This window comes from Entelurus aequoreus, linkage group LG21, assembly GCF_033978785.1.
Source record: "Entelurus aequoreus isolate RoL-2023_Sb linkage group LG21, RoL_Eaeq_v1.1, whole genome shotgun sequence".
Taxonomy (NCBI): domain Eukaryota; kingdom Metazoa; phylum Chordata; class Actinopteri; order Syngnathiformes; family Syngnathidae; genus Entelurus; species Entelurus aequoreus.
The window spans coordinates 7835443-7855698 of NC_084751.1; the positions used below are offsets into that span (position 1 = coordinate 7835443).

The 20256-nt window shown below is 35.2% G+C and overlaps 1 protein-coding gene across 5 annotated transcripts in view; it reads left to right on the forward strand.

Annotated features, from left to right (window-relative positions):
• The window catches only part of ankfn1 (ankyrin repeat and fibronectin type III domain containing 1), a 129783-nt gene that overhangs the window by 68669 nt on the left and 40858 nt on the right, over positions 1-20256 (forward strand). For all 5 annotated transcript variants that reach the window (XM_062030705.1, XM_062030706.1, XM_062030703.1 and 2 more), the window contains one exon: positions 12861-13056. In XM_062030705.1, coding sequence (XP_061886689.1) covers positions 12861-13056 — 196 coding nt within the window. The remainder of the gene's footprint in view (positions 1-12860; positions 13057-20256) is intronic.

Here is a 20256-nt window from a genome sequence, read left to right on the forward strand (position 1 = left end):
TTTTTACGGGATTGTGTCAATTTGTCAGGTCAGAAGTTAGATGGATGTTCCTCTTCCCAGAACATCTTGTCCAACATGTCCTGCTGAAATGATTTCATTCATTAAAGGGGTCGAATTAGGACTTCCATTTAAAACACGTCCTTGAGGTCTACTTTGAGGTCTACTTTTCCACTCAAATATTAACACTGAATTATTATTTGTATGCTTTAAAGTTAAAGTAGCAATGATTGTCACACACACACACACACACTAGGTGTGGCGGAATTATTCTCTGCATTCGACCCATCCCCTTGTTCACCCCCTGGGAGGTGAGGGGAGCAGTGAGCAGCAGCGGTGGCCGCGCTCGGGAGTCATTTTGGTGATTTAACCCCCAATTCCAACCCTTGATGCTGAGTGCCGAGCAGGGAGGTAATGGCTCCCATTTTTATAGTCTTTGGTATGAATCGGTCGGGGTTTGAACTCACAACCTACCCATCTCAGGGCGGACACTCTAACCCAGGGGTCACCAACGCGGTGCCCGTGGGCACCAGGTAGCCCGTAAGGACCAGATGAGTAGCCCGCTGGCCTGTTCTAAAAATAGCTCAAATAGCAGCACTTACCAGTGAGCTGCCTCTATTTTTTAAATTTTATTTATTTACTAGCAAGCTGGTCTCGCTTTGCCCGACATTTTTAATTCTAAGAGAGACAAAACTCAAATAGAATTTGAAAATCCAAGAAAATATTTTAAAGACTTGGTCTTCACTTGTTTAAATAAATTTATTATTTATTTTACTTTGCTTCTTATAACTTTCAGAAAGACAATTTTAGAGAAAAAATACAACCTTAAAAATGATTATAGGATTTTTAAACACATATACCTTTTTACCTTTTAAATTCCTTCCTCTTATTTCCTGACAATTTAAATCAATGTTCAAGTAAATTTATGTTTTTTATTGTAAAGAATAATAAATACATTTTAATTTAATTCTTCATTTTAGCTTCTGTTTTTTCGACGAAGAATATTTGTGAAATATTTCTTCAAACTTATTATGATTAAAATTAAAAAATATATATTCTGGCAAATCTAGAAAATCTGTAGAATCAAATTTAAATCTTATTTCAAAGTCTTTTGAATTTCTTTTAAAATTTTTGTTCTGGAAAATATAGAAGAAATAATGATTTGTCTTTGTTAGAAATATAGCTTGGTCCAATTTGTTATATATTCTAACAAAGTGCAGATTGGATTTTAACCTATTTAAAACATGTCATCCAAATTCTAAAATTAATCTTAATCAGGAAAAATTACTAATGATGTTCCATAAATTCTTTTTTAAATTTTTTCAAAAAGATTCGAATTAGCTAGTTTTCCTCTTCTTTTTTTCGGTTGAATTTTGAATTTTAGAGAGTCGAAATTGAAGATAAACTATGTTTCAAAATTTAATTGTCATTTTTTTTCGTGTTTTCTCCTCTTTTAAACCGTTCAATTAAGTGTAAATATCATTAATTATTAATAATAACATAGAGTTAAAGGTCAATTGAGCAAATTGGCTATTTCTGGCAATTTATTTAAGTGTTTTTACCCTTCGCATTAATCACTACCCAAGAAGTAGCTCTTGCTTTCAAAAAGGTTGCTGACCCCTGTACTAACCCAGGCCTGGGCAATTATTTTGACTCGGGGGCCACATTTAGAGAAAAAAATGTGCCTGATGGCCGGTATATCTATTTTTAGGAACACTAATACAAAACCTCACAATAATGTCTGATTGAATGCTAAAAACTTCATGACAGACCGCCTTCATTTTTCTATGAACGATAAAACACTGAATATTGACAAAATATGAATGTCACACCCCTTTTCAATCGACATATTTTACAATCAAGTGAAATGCAACAAACAGTGAAATATGAACGCGGAGGGTAAAAAAATCCCACCTACAATCTGATATATCACTAATTATTTGGGAATGTCCGGCGGGCCAGATTGAAAAGCTTAACCCCCCGGGCCTTAATTTGCCCGGGTCTGCTCCAACCACAAGGCCACTTATTGTTATGGTATTGAAACATCTAATGTCTAACGACATGAAGTTGATTCTTTATTGGACATGTAAACATCAGGCTTAGGTCAGGCCGATTAAGAAAAATAACAATAACCAAATATGCTGCATAGGAAAGGACAAAACAACATTTACGTACAATTATGTTGTGCTAAAATAAACAACATTAATAATGACTGTTTTAACTAAACTGTCAATGTAATTACATCTAAATGTAATTATGATGTGTTAAAATTAGAGATGTCCGGCCTGCCGATATTATCGGCCGATATATGCGTTAAAATGTAATATCGGAAATTATCGGTATCGTTTTTTTTATTATCGGTATCTTTTTTTATTTTTTATTTATTTATTTATTTATTTTTTAATTATTTTTTTTTTAATTAAATCCACATAAAAAACACAAGATACACTTACAATTAGTGCACAAATCCAAAAAACCTCCCTCCCCCATTCACACTCATTCACACAAAAGGGTTGTTTCTTTCTGTTATTAATATTCTGGTTCCTACATTATATATCAATATATATCAATACAGTCTGCAAGGAATACAGTCCGTAAGCACACATGATTGTGCGTGCTGCTGCTCCACTAATAGTACTAACCTTTAACACTTCATTTTACTCATTTTCATTTATTACTAGTTTCTATGTAACTGTTTTTATATTGTTTTACTTTCTTTTTTATTCAAGAAAATGTTTTTAATTTATTTATCTTATTTTACTATTTTTTTTAAAAAGTACCTTATCTTCACCGTACCTGGTTGTCCAAATTAGGCATAATAACGTGTTAATTCCACGACTGTATATATCGGTTGATATCGGTATCGGTTGATATCGGTATCGGTAATTAAAGAGTTGGACAATATCGGAATATCGGATATCGGCAAAAAGCCATTATCAGACATCCCTAGTTAAAATATATAAACCAAAATAATAATATGTTTTTTTTTTAACAAAACTCAATAAAATTAAAATACAGTTTTACCAATTTGGTCGTATTTTTTGCACTTCTCTGTGACTTTAGCCCCAGACTTCTTCTGTTTGTTTGATATTGTCATTACTGCCACAAGTGGCGGAAAAGTGTATTACAACTGAGGACCGCTGCAGCTCGGCTGATAAACAGATATTTTTCGGTTAAGAGACGCCAACAGATATATGGTAGAGATTTATCCAGAGTGCTTTGCGCGTGTCTGACGCTGTAGTCCAAACGTTTAGACATGGGGGCCGCATTGGCCTAAAAAGTTTTTTTTCCAGGGGCCAAAAGCCGCCTGCATGTAAAGTAACAATATATATATCCTATACATTATATGAATATAATGGATACATCATTCATAACTAAATTAATAAGATATTAAGAGTAAGAGTAATATCCCATCATGCATTGTGTGTAGGGATGTCCGATAATGGCTTTTTGCCGATATCCGATATTCCGATATTGTCCAACTCTTTAATTACCGATACCGATATCAACCGATACCGATATCAACCGATATATGCAGTCGTGGAATTAACACATTATTATGTCTAATTTGGACAACCAGGTATGGTGAAGATAAGGTACTTTTTTTTTAAAATAATAAAATAAGATAACTAAATTAAAAAAAAATTCTTGAATAAAAAAGAAAGTACAACAATATAAAAACAGTTACATAGAAACTAGTAATTAATGAAAATGAGTAACATTAACTGTTAAAGGTTAGTACTATTAGTGGAGCAGCAGCACACACAATCATGTGTGCTTACGGACTGTATCCCTGCAGACTGTATTGATATATATTGATATATAATGTAGGAAGCAGAATATTGATAACAGAAAGAAATGGGGGGAGGGAGGTTTTTTGGGTTGGTGCACTAATTGTAAGTGTATCTTGTGTTTTTTATGTTGATTTAATAAAAAAAAACAACAAAAAAAACGATACAGATAATAAAAAAAACGATACCGATAATTTCCGATATTACATTTTAACGCATTTATCGGCCGATTATATCGGCAGGCCAATATTATCGGACATCCCTAATTGTGTGGATTTAAATGGGTGTAATATTGAATTTTTTATGATGCATGGACGTTTTTATGTATTATCCACAAAGTTGAGTGAGCAGGTTGTGTTACGTGTGTTGACTTTTTGTCTTGGTTGCATTTTTTTTTTTTTGCGCCATGATTAGGGAAGGTTGTTTGGATTGGGTCATATAAGTAAATGCTATGTTGAGATCACTTCAACTCACACTTCATGGTCATTGACCTGAATTGCTCACGTCGTCCACAACATGGTGGCAAATATGCAGAATTAAGATTGTCAGGTATTTAAAAATCCATTTGGAAACACCAAACACAGATTCATGACCCCCCCCCCCCCCCCCCCCCCCCCCCGTAGTTTGGACACCCCTGCTGTAGTCAGCAAGCTCCTTCTTTTTCTCCATCCTCTTGTGGGGCAGACTGGCTCGTACATGCACATGCATCGTCCGCTGTTGCCATTTGTAATACAAAGTAACTTATGTCTGTCAGTAGACTCGCTATGGAAGCGTTAAAAAACTACAACAAAGATGGTCTGTAAAACAAAACCTATGCAACATTTTGAGCAAAGAACCAGCATGACGTGTTATGTAGACCAGTGTTTTTCAACCACTGTGCCGCGGCCATGAGATACAGTCTGGTGTGCCGTGGGAGATGATCTAATTTCACCTAAAGGGTTAAAAATATTTTTTGCAAAGCAGTAATTCTAGTCTGCAAATGATGTGTTGTTGTTGTTGAGTGTCGGTGCTGTCTAGAGCTCGGCAGAGTAACCGTGTAATACTCTTCCATATCAGTAGGTGGCAGCAGGTAGCTAATTGCTTTGTAGATGTCGGGAACAGCGGGAGGCAGTGTGCAGGTAAAAAGGTGTCTAGTGCTTAAACCAAAAATAAACAAAAGGTGAGTGCCCCTAAGAAAAGGCATTGAAGCTTAGGGAAGGCTATGCAGAACCAAACTAAAACTGAACTGGCTACAAAGTCAACAAAAACAGAATGCTGGACGACAGCAAAGACTTACTGTGGAGCAAAGACAGTCCGAAAATGACGCTCCACATTTCCCTTCTTTGGTAGTGCAATGTACATCCGAACATGACATGACAATCAACAATGTCCCCACAAAGAAGGATGAAAACAACTGAAATATTCTTGATCGCTAAAACAAAGTAGATGCGGGAAATATCGCTCAAAGGAAGACATGAAACTGCTACAGGAAAATACCAAAAAAAGAGGAAAAAGCCACCAAAATAGGACCGTAAGACAAGAAGTAAAACACTACACACAGGAAAACAGCGAAAAAGTCCAAATAAGTCAGGGTGTGATGTGACAGGTGGTGACAGTACACCTACTTTGAGACAAGAGCTATAGTGATGCATGCTTGGTTATGCTTTAAAGCAGGGGTCACCAACGCGGTGCCCGCGGGCACCAGGTAGCCCGTAAGGACCAGATGAGTAGCCCGCTGGCCTGTTCTAAAAATAGCTCAAATAGCAGCACTTACCAGTGAGCTGCCTCTATTTTTTAAATTGTATTTATTTACTAGCAAGCTGGTCTCGCTTTGCCCGACATTTTTAATTCTAAAAGAGACAAAACTCAAATAGAATTTGAAAATCCAAGAAAATATTTTAAAGACTTGGTCTTCACTTGTTTAAATAAATTCATTAATTTTTTTACTTTGCTTCTTATAACTTTCAGAAAGACAATTTTAGAGAAAAAATACAACCTTAAAAATGATTTTAGGATTTTTAAACACATATACCTTTTTTACCTTTTAAATTCCTTCTTCTTCTTTCCTGACAATTTAAATCAATGTTCAAGTAAATGTATTTTATTGTAAAGAATAATAAATACATTTTAAATTAATTCTTCATTTTAGCTTCTGTTTTTTCGACGAAGAATATTTGTGAAATATTTCTTTAAACTTGTTATGATTAAAATTCCAAAAAAAATATTCTGGCAAATCTAGAAAATCTGTAAAATCAAATTTAAATCTTATTTCAAAGTCTTTTGAATTTCTTTTAAAATTTTTGTTCTGGAAAATCTAGAAGAAATAATGATTTGTCTTTGTTAGAAATATAGCTTGGTCCAATTTGTTATATATTCTAACAAAGTGCAGATTGGATTTTAACCTATTTAAAACATGTCATCAAAACTCTAAAAGTAATCTTAATCAGGAAAAATTACTAATGATGTTCCATAAATTCTTTTTTTTAATTTTTTTCAAAAAGATTCGAATTAGCTAGTTTTTCTCTTCTTTTTTTCGGTTGAATTTTAAATTTTTAAAGAGTCGAAATTGAAGATAAACTATGTTTCAAAATTTAATTGTCTTTTTTTTTCGTGTTTTCTCCTTTTTTAAACCGTTCAATTAAGTGTAAATATCATTAATTATTAATAATAACATAGAGTTAAAGGTCAATTGAGCAAATTGGCTATTTCTGGCAATTTATTGAAGTGTGTATCAAACTGGTAGCCCTTCGCATTAATCACTACCCAAGAAGTAGCTCTTGCTTTCAAAAAGGTTGCTGACCCCTGCTTTAAAGTCATATCCAACAATTGCGACAACGACTTTTTACTCTTAACTGAGTTTCGTTTTTTAATGATTTCTGCTGGTGGTGTGCCTCCGCATTTTTTCAACGCAAAAAATGAGCCTTGTCTCAAAAAAGGTTGAGAAACACCAAAGTAGACCACAAGGAAGGAAACACAAACCCTAACATGACCTGTTCAAAAACAGTGTCCACATATTTTATTATTGATTGTGCTTTGTCCCTTCGCTTCAAGATTATTACTTGCTAGTTCCAACATTAGTGCGGCAGCTGTTGCCATGGTGACATGCAGCAGTGGTTTAACCGGACGTGGAAGCCGGTCTGCCTGAGACTTTGGAGCAAAACAAGGTGGTCCACCTGCCGTCGTCGGGTGGACAGGACATAAACAGGACGCTGCGTTTGTTTAGGACCTTCTTTTTTAACGAGGCCTGGGAATTTGAATTGCCGTTAAAGGAATGATTAATCATTATTAGCATTCTGCCAATTCAATAAAGAGACCTTTAAGTGTTGACTCTAACGAGGAGTCATTAACGCGGCCAGCCAATCCGCTCCATCGCTTCCATCGCAGGTGTGTTCTCATCCACGGACGAGATGTTGATGGAGTCGCGCGCGGGAAACTCTCCTCACGCGCCTGCCAGGGAAACTAGCCGTCATGTCTGAGACGTCCTCTGTAGTAGACAAAGTCTGGGAATGTTCATGCATGCTACAAGTCAGCCAGACGTCACAACTTTAGTAAGGATCTGGCCCCTGGGGGGCCTCCGACCTCATTTGAAACATCCGACAGTAAAATTGCTGCAATTGAGTAATTCAGGTCCATGACCATGAACTGTGCATGGATGTGTGTACAGCACAGCATTCCCATATATGACCCAATCCAAGCGACTTTTCCCACTCATGGCGCAAATAAACAAACACAAAAAGTGACACATTTTTTATTTTCTTCCATTTAAATAGTTAGAAGCTCAAATGAGTCACAACATCAACATAAAAACACGCAATAGGTAACAAAAAACAAAACCTAATGAGTTTATAAAACATACCACACGCACAGTGTCCAATAGAAACGGCCGGAAATTCCCCCACGGTGATGAGTTCAGGTGGCCTCGGATCCTTCTGTATTCCATTGCGTGACCATGTAACCACCTGTAGCCACTGGAGTCTCCACACGTAAAAGAACACAAATAAAGGAGAACCAGACCAGGAGAAGATATCAGGAACACACAACACAACCTGCTCACTGAACTTTGTGAGTATTATAAAAAATGTCCAAGCACAACACATCATTTAAAATTACACCCATTTAAATCCCCTGCAATGCATTATATGTACGTGTAAATATGTGTGTATATATATATATATATATATATATATCAGTGGCGTGCCGTCACTAGAGGCAGGGTAGGCACGGCCTCACCTGCCATCATAGAAAGAAAGAAAAAAAAAGTAAAAAGAAAAAAAATTAATTAAATTGTTATATGTATCCAGTGATTATACTAAAGTTATATGTACGTGTAAATATGTGTGTGTATATATATATATATATATATATATATATATATATATATATATATATATATATATATATATATATATATATATATATATATATATATATATCAGTGGCGTGCCGTCACTAGAGGCAGGGGAGGCACAGCCTCACCTGCCATCATGGAAAGAAAAAAAAAAGTAAAAAGAAAAAAAATTAATTAAATTGTTATATGTATCCAGTGATTATACTAAAGTTATATGTACGTGTAAATATGTGTGTATATATATATATATATATATATATATATATATATATATATATATATATATATATATATATATATATATATATATATATCAGTGGCGTGCCGTCACTAGAGGCAGGGGAGGCACAGCCTCACCTGCCATCATGGAAAGAAAAAAAAAAGTAAAAAGAAAAAAATTAATTAAATTGTTATATGTATCCAGTGATTATACTAAAGTTATATGTACGTGTAAATATGTGTGTGTATATATATATATATATATATATATATATATATATATATATATATATATATATATATATATATATATATATATATATATATATATATCAGTGGCGTGCCGTCACTAGAGGCAGGGGAGGCACAGCCTCACCTGCCATCATGGAAAGAAAAAAAAAAGTAAAAAGAAAAAAAATTAATTAAATTGTTATATGTATCCAGTGATTATACTAAAGTTATATGTACGTGTAAATATGTGTGTATATATATATATATATATATATATATATATATATATATATATATATATATATATATATATATATATATATATATATATATATATCAGTGGCGTGCCGTCACTAGAGGCAGGGGAGGCACAGCCTCACCTGCCATCATGGAAAGAAAAAAAAAAGTAAAAAGAAAAAAATTAATTAAATTGTTATATGTATCCAGTGATTATACTAAAGTTATATGTACGTGTAAATATGTGTGTGTATATATATATATATATATATATATATATATATATATATATATATATATATATATATATATATATATATATATATATATATATATATATATATATATATATATATATATATATATATATATCAGTGGCGTGCCGTCACTAGAGGCAGGGGAGGCACAGCCTCACCTGCCATCATGGAAAGAAAAAAAAAAGTAAAAAGAAAAAAAATTAATTAAATTGTTATATGTATCCAGTGATTATACTAAAGTTATTTTCCATTTAACTTCACCAGTTTTAGATTATTTTTATTTTTATTTTCACATTTGCCGTTCAAATACTGAGAAGAGACGGTGCGGTGATCAGCAGCCAGTTGAGGCACGTCACTGATTTGTGCCTCAACATGGATTGTGCACAATGACTGGGCTAACTGCTGGCCTGCTGTGCAGTGAGAGCGTATTGCTATATGAATTATATTATACATTTCCATAGTTGAGTTAGCTGAGGTATATAATGTACAGTGTATTTTGTCAACAACTGTATGTGTGTCACGTATCTCTTGTGCTGAGCGATCATAAAACTGGAGGCTCGTCTCATAACCCCGCCTCCTGGTGCCAAGCACCTCCGCCGCAGAACGCACCGCCCGACGGGAGCGCCGCGGCCACACCAACCAAAGCTCACACTCAAACCCTCCACGTGCAAGACCGAATCCACCCAAAAAAAGTCACTTAACAAGAAGCCAAAAAGTGCAAAAACAACAATGCTCGCAAACAGGGACACAACATTAGGTACACCTGCAGACGGCAGCGCGGATTTCATATTTCATTCATTCACAACTCATCCAACATGAACACCACTGCTCCCGCACTTATAAGTAAAGGTAAGACCATAATAACGTTTTTTTTTTATTAAATGAGCTTTTTTGTGTGCATGCTAGAGTTTGTAAGTGTAAAGTTAAGTTAAAGTACCAATGATTGTCACACACACACACTAGGTGTGGTGAAATGTGTCCTCTGCATTTGACCCATCCCCTTGTTCACCCCCTGGGAGGTGAGGGGAGCAGTGGGCAGCAGCGGCGCCGTGCCCGGGAATAATTTTTGGTGATTTAACCCCCAATTCCAACCCTTGATGCTGAGTGCCAAGCAGGGAAGAATGCTGGTATGAGCTTTTAAACACAACCCGTTAACTGCTGCCAATCACATGGTGAGTAAGATACTCTTTAGGGTTCATATGTTTGTAAATCTGACTGTGATGAAGTCAGTGCCTCACCAGCCATGAACCTCACCGCACGCCACTGATATATATATATATATATATATATATATATATATATATATATATATATATATATATATATATATATATATATATATATATATATATATATATATATATATATATATATATATGTATATATATATATATATATATATATATATATATATATATATATATATATATATATATATATATATATATATATATATATATATATATATATATATTTATATTTATATATATTGTTGCGTTGACCAGCATTCCTCCAATGGGGAATTCAAATTGCTAGTCTCTCCCCGATTCTTTTCATGGCAATAAGCTGATGTCTATATTCAATCAACAGGCAGTAATTGGTATTTTGTGGTTTATTCTCCAAGCTTAGAGGACAAACCTGAGACCAATCTTGCACACCAGCGTTCCCCAGCCCGGTCTCGCTCGGTCTACCAAAACCCCGGAACTCCTGTCTACTTCCTCCTTCTCCTGCCCCCCCCCCCCCACCTGCTGTTTCCCCAGTCTAGCTGTGCTCCTTATCTTAGGAATGTAATGGCAGTCTCAACAAAGACAGCGCTCTGCCTCTCTACTCAAGGACACTCGAATGCAAGCACTTTGTACCACACGAGACATTAGCTGATGAAAATATGACTATAGGAGTTTAGAAAGAAGTAACACTTAAATATGGATATGATTTCGATCTGCTTCCATCAATATATATATATATATATATATATATATATATGTATATTTATATGTGTATATTAATGTATGTATATGTGTCTGTATATATATATATATATATATGTGTGTGTATGTGTGTATATATATATATGTATGTATATGTGTATACACATATACAGTATGTATGTATATACTGTATATGTGTATGTGTATATATATATGTTTATGTATATATATATGTATGTGTATATATGTATGTATATATATATATGTGTATGTATATATATGTATGTGTATGTACGTATATGTGTGTATATATATGTATATGTATGTGTTCTGTATATATGTATAAATGTGTGTATATATGTATGTATATATATGTATATATATATGTGTGTGTATTTATATATATGTATATGTATGTATATATATGTATATGTATGTATATATGTGTGTATTTATATATATGTATGTATATATGTGTCTGCGTATATATATATATATATATATATATATATATATATATATATATATATATATATGTATATATGTGTGTGTGTATATGTATATGTGTAATATATACGTTTGTATATATGTATATACTGTATGTGTGTGTGTGTGTGTGTGTGTTTATATATATATATAAGTGGGTATATATGTATGTATGTATATATGTGTTTGTATTTATATATATGTATATGTATGTATACATGTGTGTATATATGTATATGTATGTATATATGTGTGTGCGTATATATATATGTTTATACTGTATGTGTGTGTATATATATATGTATATGTGTAATATATAAATTTGTATGTGTGTGTGTGTTTATATATATATATATATATATATATATATATATACATATATATATATATATATATATATATATATATATATATATGTGTGGGTATATGTATGTATGTATATACAGTATATGTGTGTGTATGTACGTATAATATATGTATATGTGTAATATATAAATTTATATATATGTATATACTGTATGTGTGTGTGTGTTTATATATATATATAAGTGGGTATATATGTATGTATATGTATATATGTGTTTGTATTTATATATGTATATGTATGTATACATGTGTGTATATATGTATATGTGTAATATATACATTTGTATATATATGTGTGTGTGTGTGCGTGTGCGTGTGTGTGTGTGTGTTTATATATATATGTATATGTGGGTATATGTATGTATGTATGTATATACAGTATATGTGTGTGTAAGTATATATATATATATATATATATATATATATATATATATGTATGTGTGTGTGTGTGTATATGTGTATATATATATATATATATATATATATATATATGTATGTATGTGTGTGTGTGTATATGTATATATATATATATATATATTTATATATATATATATATATATATATATATATATATATGTATATATATATATATATATATATTTATATATATATATATATATATATATATATATATATATATATATATATATATATATATATATATATATATGTATATATATATATATATATATATATATATATATATATATATATATATATATATATATATATATATATGTATATATACATATATACAGTATATATATATACACTGGCCAAGTGTTTTTAGCCCAATGTGGCCCCCGTGTCCAAAAGTTTGGACACCTTGTGTCAAAGTCAAGTTCTTGTGGTGTCATGAGTGGTAGTGTTGTCCACACACATATATATATATATATATATATATATATATATATATATATATATATATATATATATATATATATATATATATATATATATATATATATATATATATATATATATATATATATATATATATATCCTCTCTTCTCCCCGTCAGACACCTCCCGGCTGTGATGACCCAGCAGATGCAGAACCTGCAGCTGTCCCAAGCCAAGAAGTGCCCGGGTGGGCCAGCCTCCCCCAATGCTGCCAAGCGCCTCTACCGGAACTTGTCGGAGAAGCTGCGAGGAAGCACGTCGTCCTTCGAGGACACCTACTTCTTTGGGAAGAACGATCGCCTTCGCAAGGCCTCGGTGAGTTCGTCTGTCACCCAAATATTATTCTCGTCTTCCTGGAGTGACGGGAAACTCCATTCCTTTTACCACCGTGGGTTACTAAAGTGAATGGGGTTCTACAGTACCTGGTCACAGAGCACGTAACCCCTCCCCCGCCCCCCTACGTGTCACACCTTCAATCACATCTGCAGTCAAACTCCTCCGATTGGGGGGACCCATTTAAAGTTTTTAAACAAACACGACGTACGTCCATCTTCCAGCAGCACTGCAATGTCAAACACCAGGAAGGAGCACCCCCTAAGAAGCATCCCCTAAGAAGCACCCCCTAGGAAGCACCCCCTAAGAAGCATCCCATAAGAAGCACCCCATAAGAAGCACCCCCTAAGAAGCACCCCCTAAGAAGCATCCCATACGAAGCACCCCCTAAGAATCACCCCATAAGAAGCACCCCCTAAGAATCACCCCCTAAGAAGCACCCCCTAAGGAGCACCCCCTAAGAAGCATCCCCTAAGAAGCATCCCCTAAGAAGCACCCCCTAAGAAGCATCCCCTAAGAAGCATACCCTGAGAAGCACCCCCTGAGAAGCACCCCCTAAGAAGCACCCCCTAAGAAGCACCCCCTGAGAAGCATCCCCTAAGAAGCACCCCCTAAGAAGCATACCCTAAGAAGCACCCCCTAAGAAGTATACCCTAAGAAGCACCCCCTAAGAAGCACCCCATGAGAAGCACCCCATGAGAAGCACCCCCTAAGAAGCACCCCCTAAGAAGCACCCCCTAAGAAGCACCCCCTGAGAAGCATCCCCTAAGAAGCACCCCCTAAGAAGCACCCCTTAAGAAGCACCCCCTAAGAAGCACCCCCTAAGAAGCGCCCCCTAAGAAGCGCCCCCCCTAAGGAGTACCCCCTAAGAAGCACCCCCTAAGAAGCCCCCCCCCTAAGAAGCCCCCCCCTAAGAAGCACCCCCTAAGAAGCATCCCCTAAGAAGCACCCCCTAAGAAGCATACCGGGTACCCTAAGAAGCACTCCCTAAGAATCATACCGGGTACCCTAAGAAGCACCCCCTAAGAAGCATCCCGGGTACCCTAAGAAGCACCCCCTAAGAAGCACCCCCTAAGAAGCATACCGGGTACCCTAAGAAGCCCCCCCCTAAGAAGCATACCGGGTACCCTAAGAAGCACCCCCTAAGAAGCACCCCCTAAGAAGCATACCGGGTACCCTAAGAAGCCCCCCCTAAGAAGCACCCCCTCAGAAGCACCCCCTAAGAAGCATACCGGGTACCCTAAGAAGCCCCCCCCCTAAGAAGCACCCCCTAAGAAGCATACCGGGTACCCTAAGAAGCCCCCCCCTAAGAAGCATACCGGGTACCCTAAGAAGCACCCCCTAAGAAGCACCCCCTAAGAAGCCCCCCCTAAGAATCAACCCCTAAGAAGCCCCCCCTAAGAATCACCCCCTAAGAAGTGCCCCCTAAGAAGCGCCCCCCTAAGGAGCACCCCCTAAGAAGCACCCCCTAAGAAGCACCCCCTAAGAAGCATCCCCTAAGAATCACCCCCTAAGAAGCACCCCCTAAGGAGCACCCCCTAAGAATCACCCCCTAAGAAGACCCCCCCTAAGGAGCACCCCCTAAGAAGTGCCCCCTGCTGACTTGTGATGGCCACAACATGGCTACTTTCCTTATGATTGCTACGTAAAAGTACAACTCCTGAGATCAGCTCCACGTTGATCGCGATGTAACAAGAAATGTTCTTGGAGTTGTGCGTGTGAACACTAGAATTACATCTGAATTTGAATTGTACTTCTCCGGATTCGAACCCAGGTCTATATTGTCTCTCGTTACACGAGGCCCCTGGTCTGTTGCACTTAATAACACTTTGCCTGTTTTCCTTTTTGACCGCTGCTGGAGATCAAAGTGGTGAGTCAGGGAGGAGTTAGAGCAGACTGGATGGAACCAGTCAGTCCTGAGTCACCATAAACTCTAGTCTGGAATGATTGGTTCTAGGACTGTCTTGGACTAAGGATGTTTATAGCGGAGTCAGATTTCTTAGATGTTGCTGGCTAGAGCACTGCTAATGGACATTAGCATCCCCCCAAATAAACCAGCGGTAAATGTTGTTTTTGTCAGTCTTTTGGCAAACACGTCTTTTAGTTTTAGTCATCTAATGAATTCCTCAACTAAGATGACAGAACATTTCATCCACTAAAATATAAATACAACAGAGAACACATTTTGAAGTTGTCTTGAAACCACTTTTATCAAGTTTATTGCAGAGCCTCTCAAACACTAACTTCTCCTGCACTCCATGAACACAACACACTAACCTCACTGTGAGTAGAACACTAAGAATATTTCACACTAACCTCACTGTGTGTTCTTATTTGTGCTCAGCTGAAGCACTTTTATCAAATGCTAAAAAATATCCCACTCAAAGAAACAAACTAGTAGTATTCTATATGGACCCAGCAGGACCTTCTTGGAGACACTTTGTGGAGTCTTCCAAGAGCAGATTCTACATCGACATCCAACATTATCCAACATCTACATCTACATTATTCTACATCTACATCTACATTATTCAACATCTATATCTACATTATTCAACATCTACATCTACATTATTCAACATCTACATTATTCAACATGTACATCTACATTATTCAACATGTACATCTACCTCCAACATTATTCAACATCTGGATGTTGAATAATGTTGGAGGTAGATGTAGATGTTGAATAATGTAGATGTAGATGTTGAATAATGTAGATGTAGATGTTGAATAATGTAGATGTAGATGTTGAATAATGTAGATGTAGATGTTGAATAATGTAGATGTAGATGTTGAATAATGTAGATGTACATGTTGAATAATGTAGATGTAGATGTTGAATAATGTAGATGTAGATGTTGAATAATGTAGATGTAGATGTTGAATAATGTAGATGTACATGTTGAATAATGTAGATGTTGAATAATGTAGATGTAGATGTTGAATAATGTAGATGTAGATGTTGAATAATGTAGATGTAGATGTTGGATAATGTAGATGTAGATGTTGAATAATGTAGATGTACATGTTGAATAATGTAGATGTAGATGTTGAATAATGTAGATGTAGATGTTGGATAATGTTGGAGGTAGAGGTAGAATTATGTATATGTAGATGTTGTTGGGGACACTTGAGTGTGGCTGAGAGGATCAATACAAATCTAGTTTGCAGTCTCACTAATTCGATGTCTCCTCTGTCTGAACTCTCTGTTCCCTCATTGGTGACATCTGTCATTACATCTACTAACTCTAACATCTGTCATTACATCTACTAACTCTAACATCTGTCATTACATCTACTAACTCTAACATCTGTCATTACATCTACTAACTCTAACATCTGTCATTACATCTACTAACTCTCACATCTGTCATTACATCTACTAACTCTAACATCTGTCATTACATCTACTAACTCTAACATCTGTCATTACATCTACTAACTCTAACATCTGTCATTACATCTACTAACTCTAACATCTGTCATTACATCTACTAACTCTCACATCTGTCATTACATCTACTAACTCTAACATCTGTCATTACATCTACTAACTCTCACATCTGTCATTACATCTACTAACTCTCACATCTGTCATTACATCTACTAACTCTAACATCTGTCATTACATCTACTAACTCTAACATCTGTCATTACATCTACTAACTCTAACATCTGTCATTACATCTACTAACTCTCACATCTGTCATTACATCTACTAACTCTAACATCTGTCATTACATCTACTAACTCTAACATCTGTCATTACATCTACTAACTCTCACATCTGTCATTACATCTACTAACTCTAACATCTGTCATTACATCTACTAACTCTCACATCTGTCATTACATCTACTAACTCTCACATCTGTCATTACATCTACTAACTCTAACATCTGTCATTACATCTACTAAGTCTAACATCTGTCATTACATCTACTAACTCTAACATCTGTCATTACATCTACTAACTCTAACATCTGTCATTACATCTACTAACTCTAACATCTGTCATTACATCTACTAACTCTCACATCTGTCATTACATCTACTAACTCTAACATCTGTCATTACATCTACTAACTCTAACATCTGTGATTTAGGGCTATATAAATAAACATTGATTGATTGATTGATTGATTACATCTACTAACTCTAACATCTGTCATTACATCTACTAACTCTCACATCTGTCATTACATCTACTAACTCTCACATCTGTCATTACATCTACTAACTCTAACATCTGTCATTACATCTACTAACTCTAACATCTGTCATTACATCTACTAACTCTAACATCTGTCATTACATCTACTAACTCTAACATCTGTCATTACATCTACTAACTCTCACATCTGTCATTACATCTACTAACTCTAACATCTGTCATTACATCTACTAACTCTAACATCTGTCATTACATCTACTAACTCTAACATCTGTCATTACATCTACTAACTCTAACATCTGTCATTACATCTACTAACTCTCACATCTGTCATTTCATCTACTAACTCTAACATCTGTCATTACATCTACTAACTCTAACATCTGTCGTTACATCTACTAACTCTAACATCTGTCATTACATCTACTAACTCTAACATCTGTCATTACATCTACTAACTCTAACATCTGTCATTACATCTACTAACTCTAACATCTGTCATTACATCTACTAACTCTAACATCTGTCATTACATCTACTAACTCTAACATCTGTCATTACATCTACTAACTCTAACATCTGTCATTACATCTACTAACTCTAACATCTGTCGTTACATCTACTAACTCTAACATCTGTCATTACATCTACTAACTCTCACATCTGTCATTACATCTACTAACTCTCACATCTGTCATTACATCTACTAACTCTAACATCTGTCATTACATCTACTAACTCTCACATCTGTCATTACATCTACTAACTCTAACATCTGTCATTACTAGTGGGCCCACTAGTGGGCACACTAGTGGGTGAGGGGGTATTCCAACACTCACTTGTTTCTCCCAACATAATTGAGCCGTGTAACAGCAACCGTGGCGGCTAATGTTAGCATGCATTTAGCAAATATTTTGTCATTTGACAAATGATACCTGTTAGCATGCTAGCATTTTTTTTAGCTCATTTTGTGATCCATTCTAACATTAGCATGCTAGCATTTTAAACACATTTTGCAGGTACACACCTCAGAGTAGTATATTTTGGTACTTGACACATGTTACAGTTAGCATTTTGGCATGATAACAATTAGCATGTTGGATTGTTTAGCTAATTTTGGTATCAAACAGGGGTGGACAAAGTGTGGCCCGTAGCTAATTTCTTAACGGCCTGCGACACTATCGTTGGCTTTCTAGCATTAGCATGCTAGCTTTTTTGCTAATTTTGCAGGTATACACCTCAGCGTCAAATCTTTTGTTACTTGACAAATGATACCTGTTAGCATGTTAATGATAGTACGCTGGCTGTTTGTTTCGCTACTTTTGTAGGTATAAACCTCAGGCATATTTTTGATTACTAGATACATGCTAAAGTTAGCATGCTCGCATTTTAATCAAAATTTTCAGGTGCACGTCTAAGTCTAATTTCCTGTATTTTGGTACTTGACGCTTTTTACAGATATCATTTTAGCCTGCTAACAGTAGGTTAGATGTTTTTTAATTTAGAAGTTATACACCTCAGTGAGATATATTTTGGTATGTCACTAATGCTAACTGTTAGCACTGTCACCTTGCTAGCTTTTTTAGCCTATTTTGCTCATAGTTAGCATATTACTGTTACCTTGCTGGCTTTTTTTTAGCTGATTTTGCTCATAGTTAGCATATTACTGTTACCTTGCTAGCTTTTTTTAGCTGATTTTGCTCATAGTTAGCATATTACTGTTACCTTGCTAGCTTTTTTTAGCCTATTTTGCTCATAGTTAGCATATTACTGTTACCTTGCTGGCTTTTTTTTAGCTGATTTTGCTCATAGTTAGCATATTACTGTTACCTTGCTGGCTTTTTTTAGCTGATTTTGCTCATAGTTAGCATATTATTGTTACCTTGCTAGCTTTTTTTAGCCTATTTTGCTCATAGTTAGCATATTACTGTTACCTTGCTGGCTTTTTTTAGCTGATTTTGCTCATAGTTAGCATATTACTGTTACCTTGCTGGCTTTTTTTAGCTGATTTTGCTCATAGTTAGCATATTACTGTTACCTTGCTGGCTTTTTTTAGCTGATTTTGCTCATAGTTAGCATATTACTGTTACCTTGCTGGCTTTTTTAGCTGATTTTACTCATAGTTAGCATATTACTGTTACCTTGCTAGCTTTTTTTAGCTGATTTTGCTCACAATTAGCATATTACTGTTACTGTGCTAGCTTTTTTTAGCCTATTTTGCTCATATTTTTGGTTACATGACGCTATCTGGACCAGTTTGCTAACTGTTAGCATTTCAGTTCGGCTTTGGCTGTTGAGCATTCTCATGAAATTGCTACCGCAATTGCATGTTCTAGTTCTAGTGGCTGGAGTGTCCGCCCTGAGATCGGTAGGTCGTGAGTTCAAACCCCGGCTGAGTCATACCAAAGACTATAACGATAATAATAATAATAATAATAATAATAATAATAGATTTTATTTGTAAAAAGCACTTTACACTGAGCAAACAACCTCAAAGTGCCACATTGTATTAAAAAAATAATAATAAATAAATAAATAAAAATAAAAACTACAACAGCCTAATAGCTATAACTAGTATGCATATATCTACAAAAAATGCTTTTTTAAAAAGAAGGGTTTTTAATAGGGATGTCCGATAATATCAGCCTGCCGATATTATCGGCCGATAAATGCGTTAAAATGTAATAGCGGAAATTATCGGTATCGTTTTTTTTTGTTATCTGTATCGTTTTGTTTTTTTTTGTTTGTTTTTATTAAATCAACATAAAAAACACAAGATACACTTACAATTAGTGCACCAACCCAAAAAACCTCCCTCCCCCCATTTCTTTCTGTTATCAATATTCTGGTTCCTACATTATATATCAATATATATCAATACAGTCTGCAAGGGATACAGTCCGTAAGCACACATGATTGTGCGTGCTGCTGCTCCACTAATAGTACTAACCTTTAACAGTTAATGTTACTCACTTTCATTAATTACTAGTTTCTATGTAACTGTT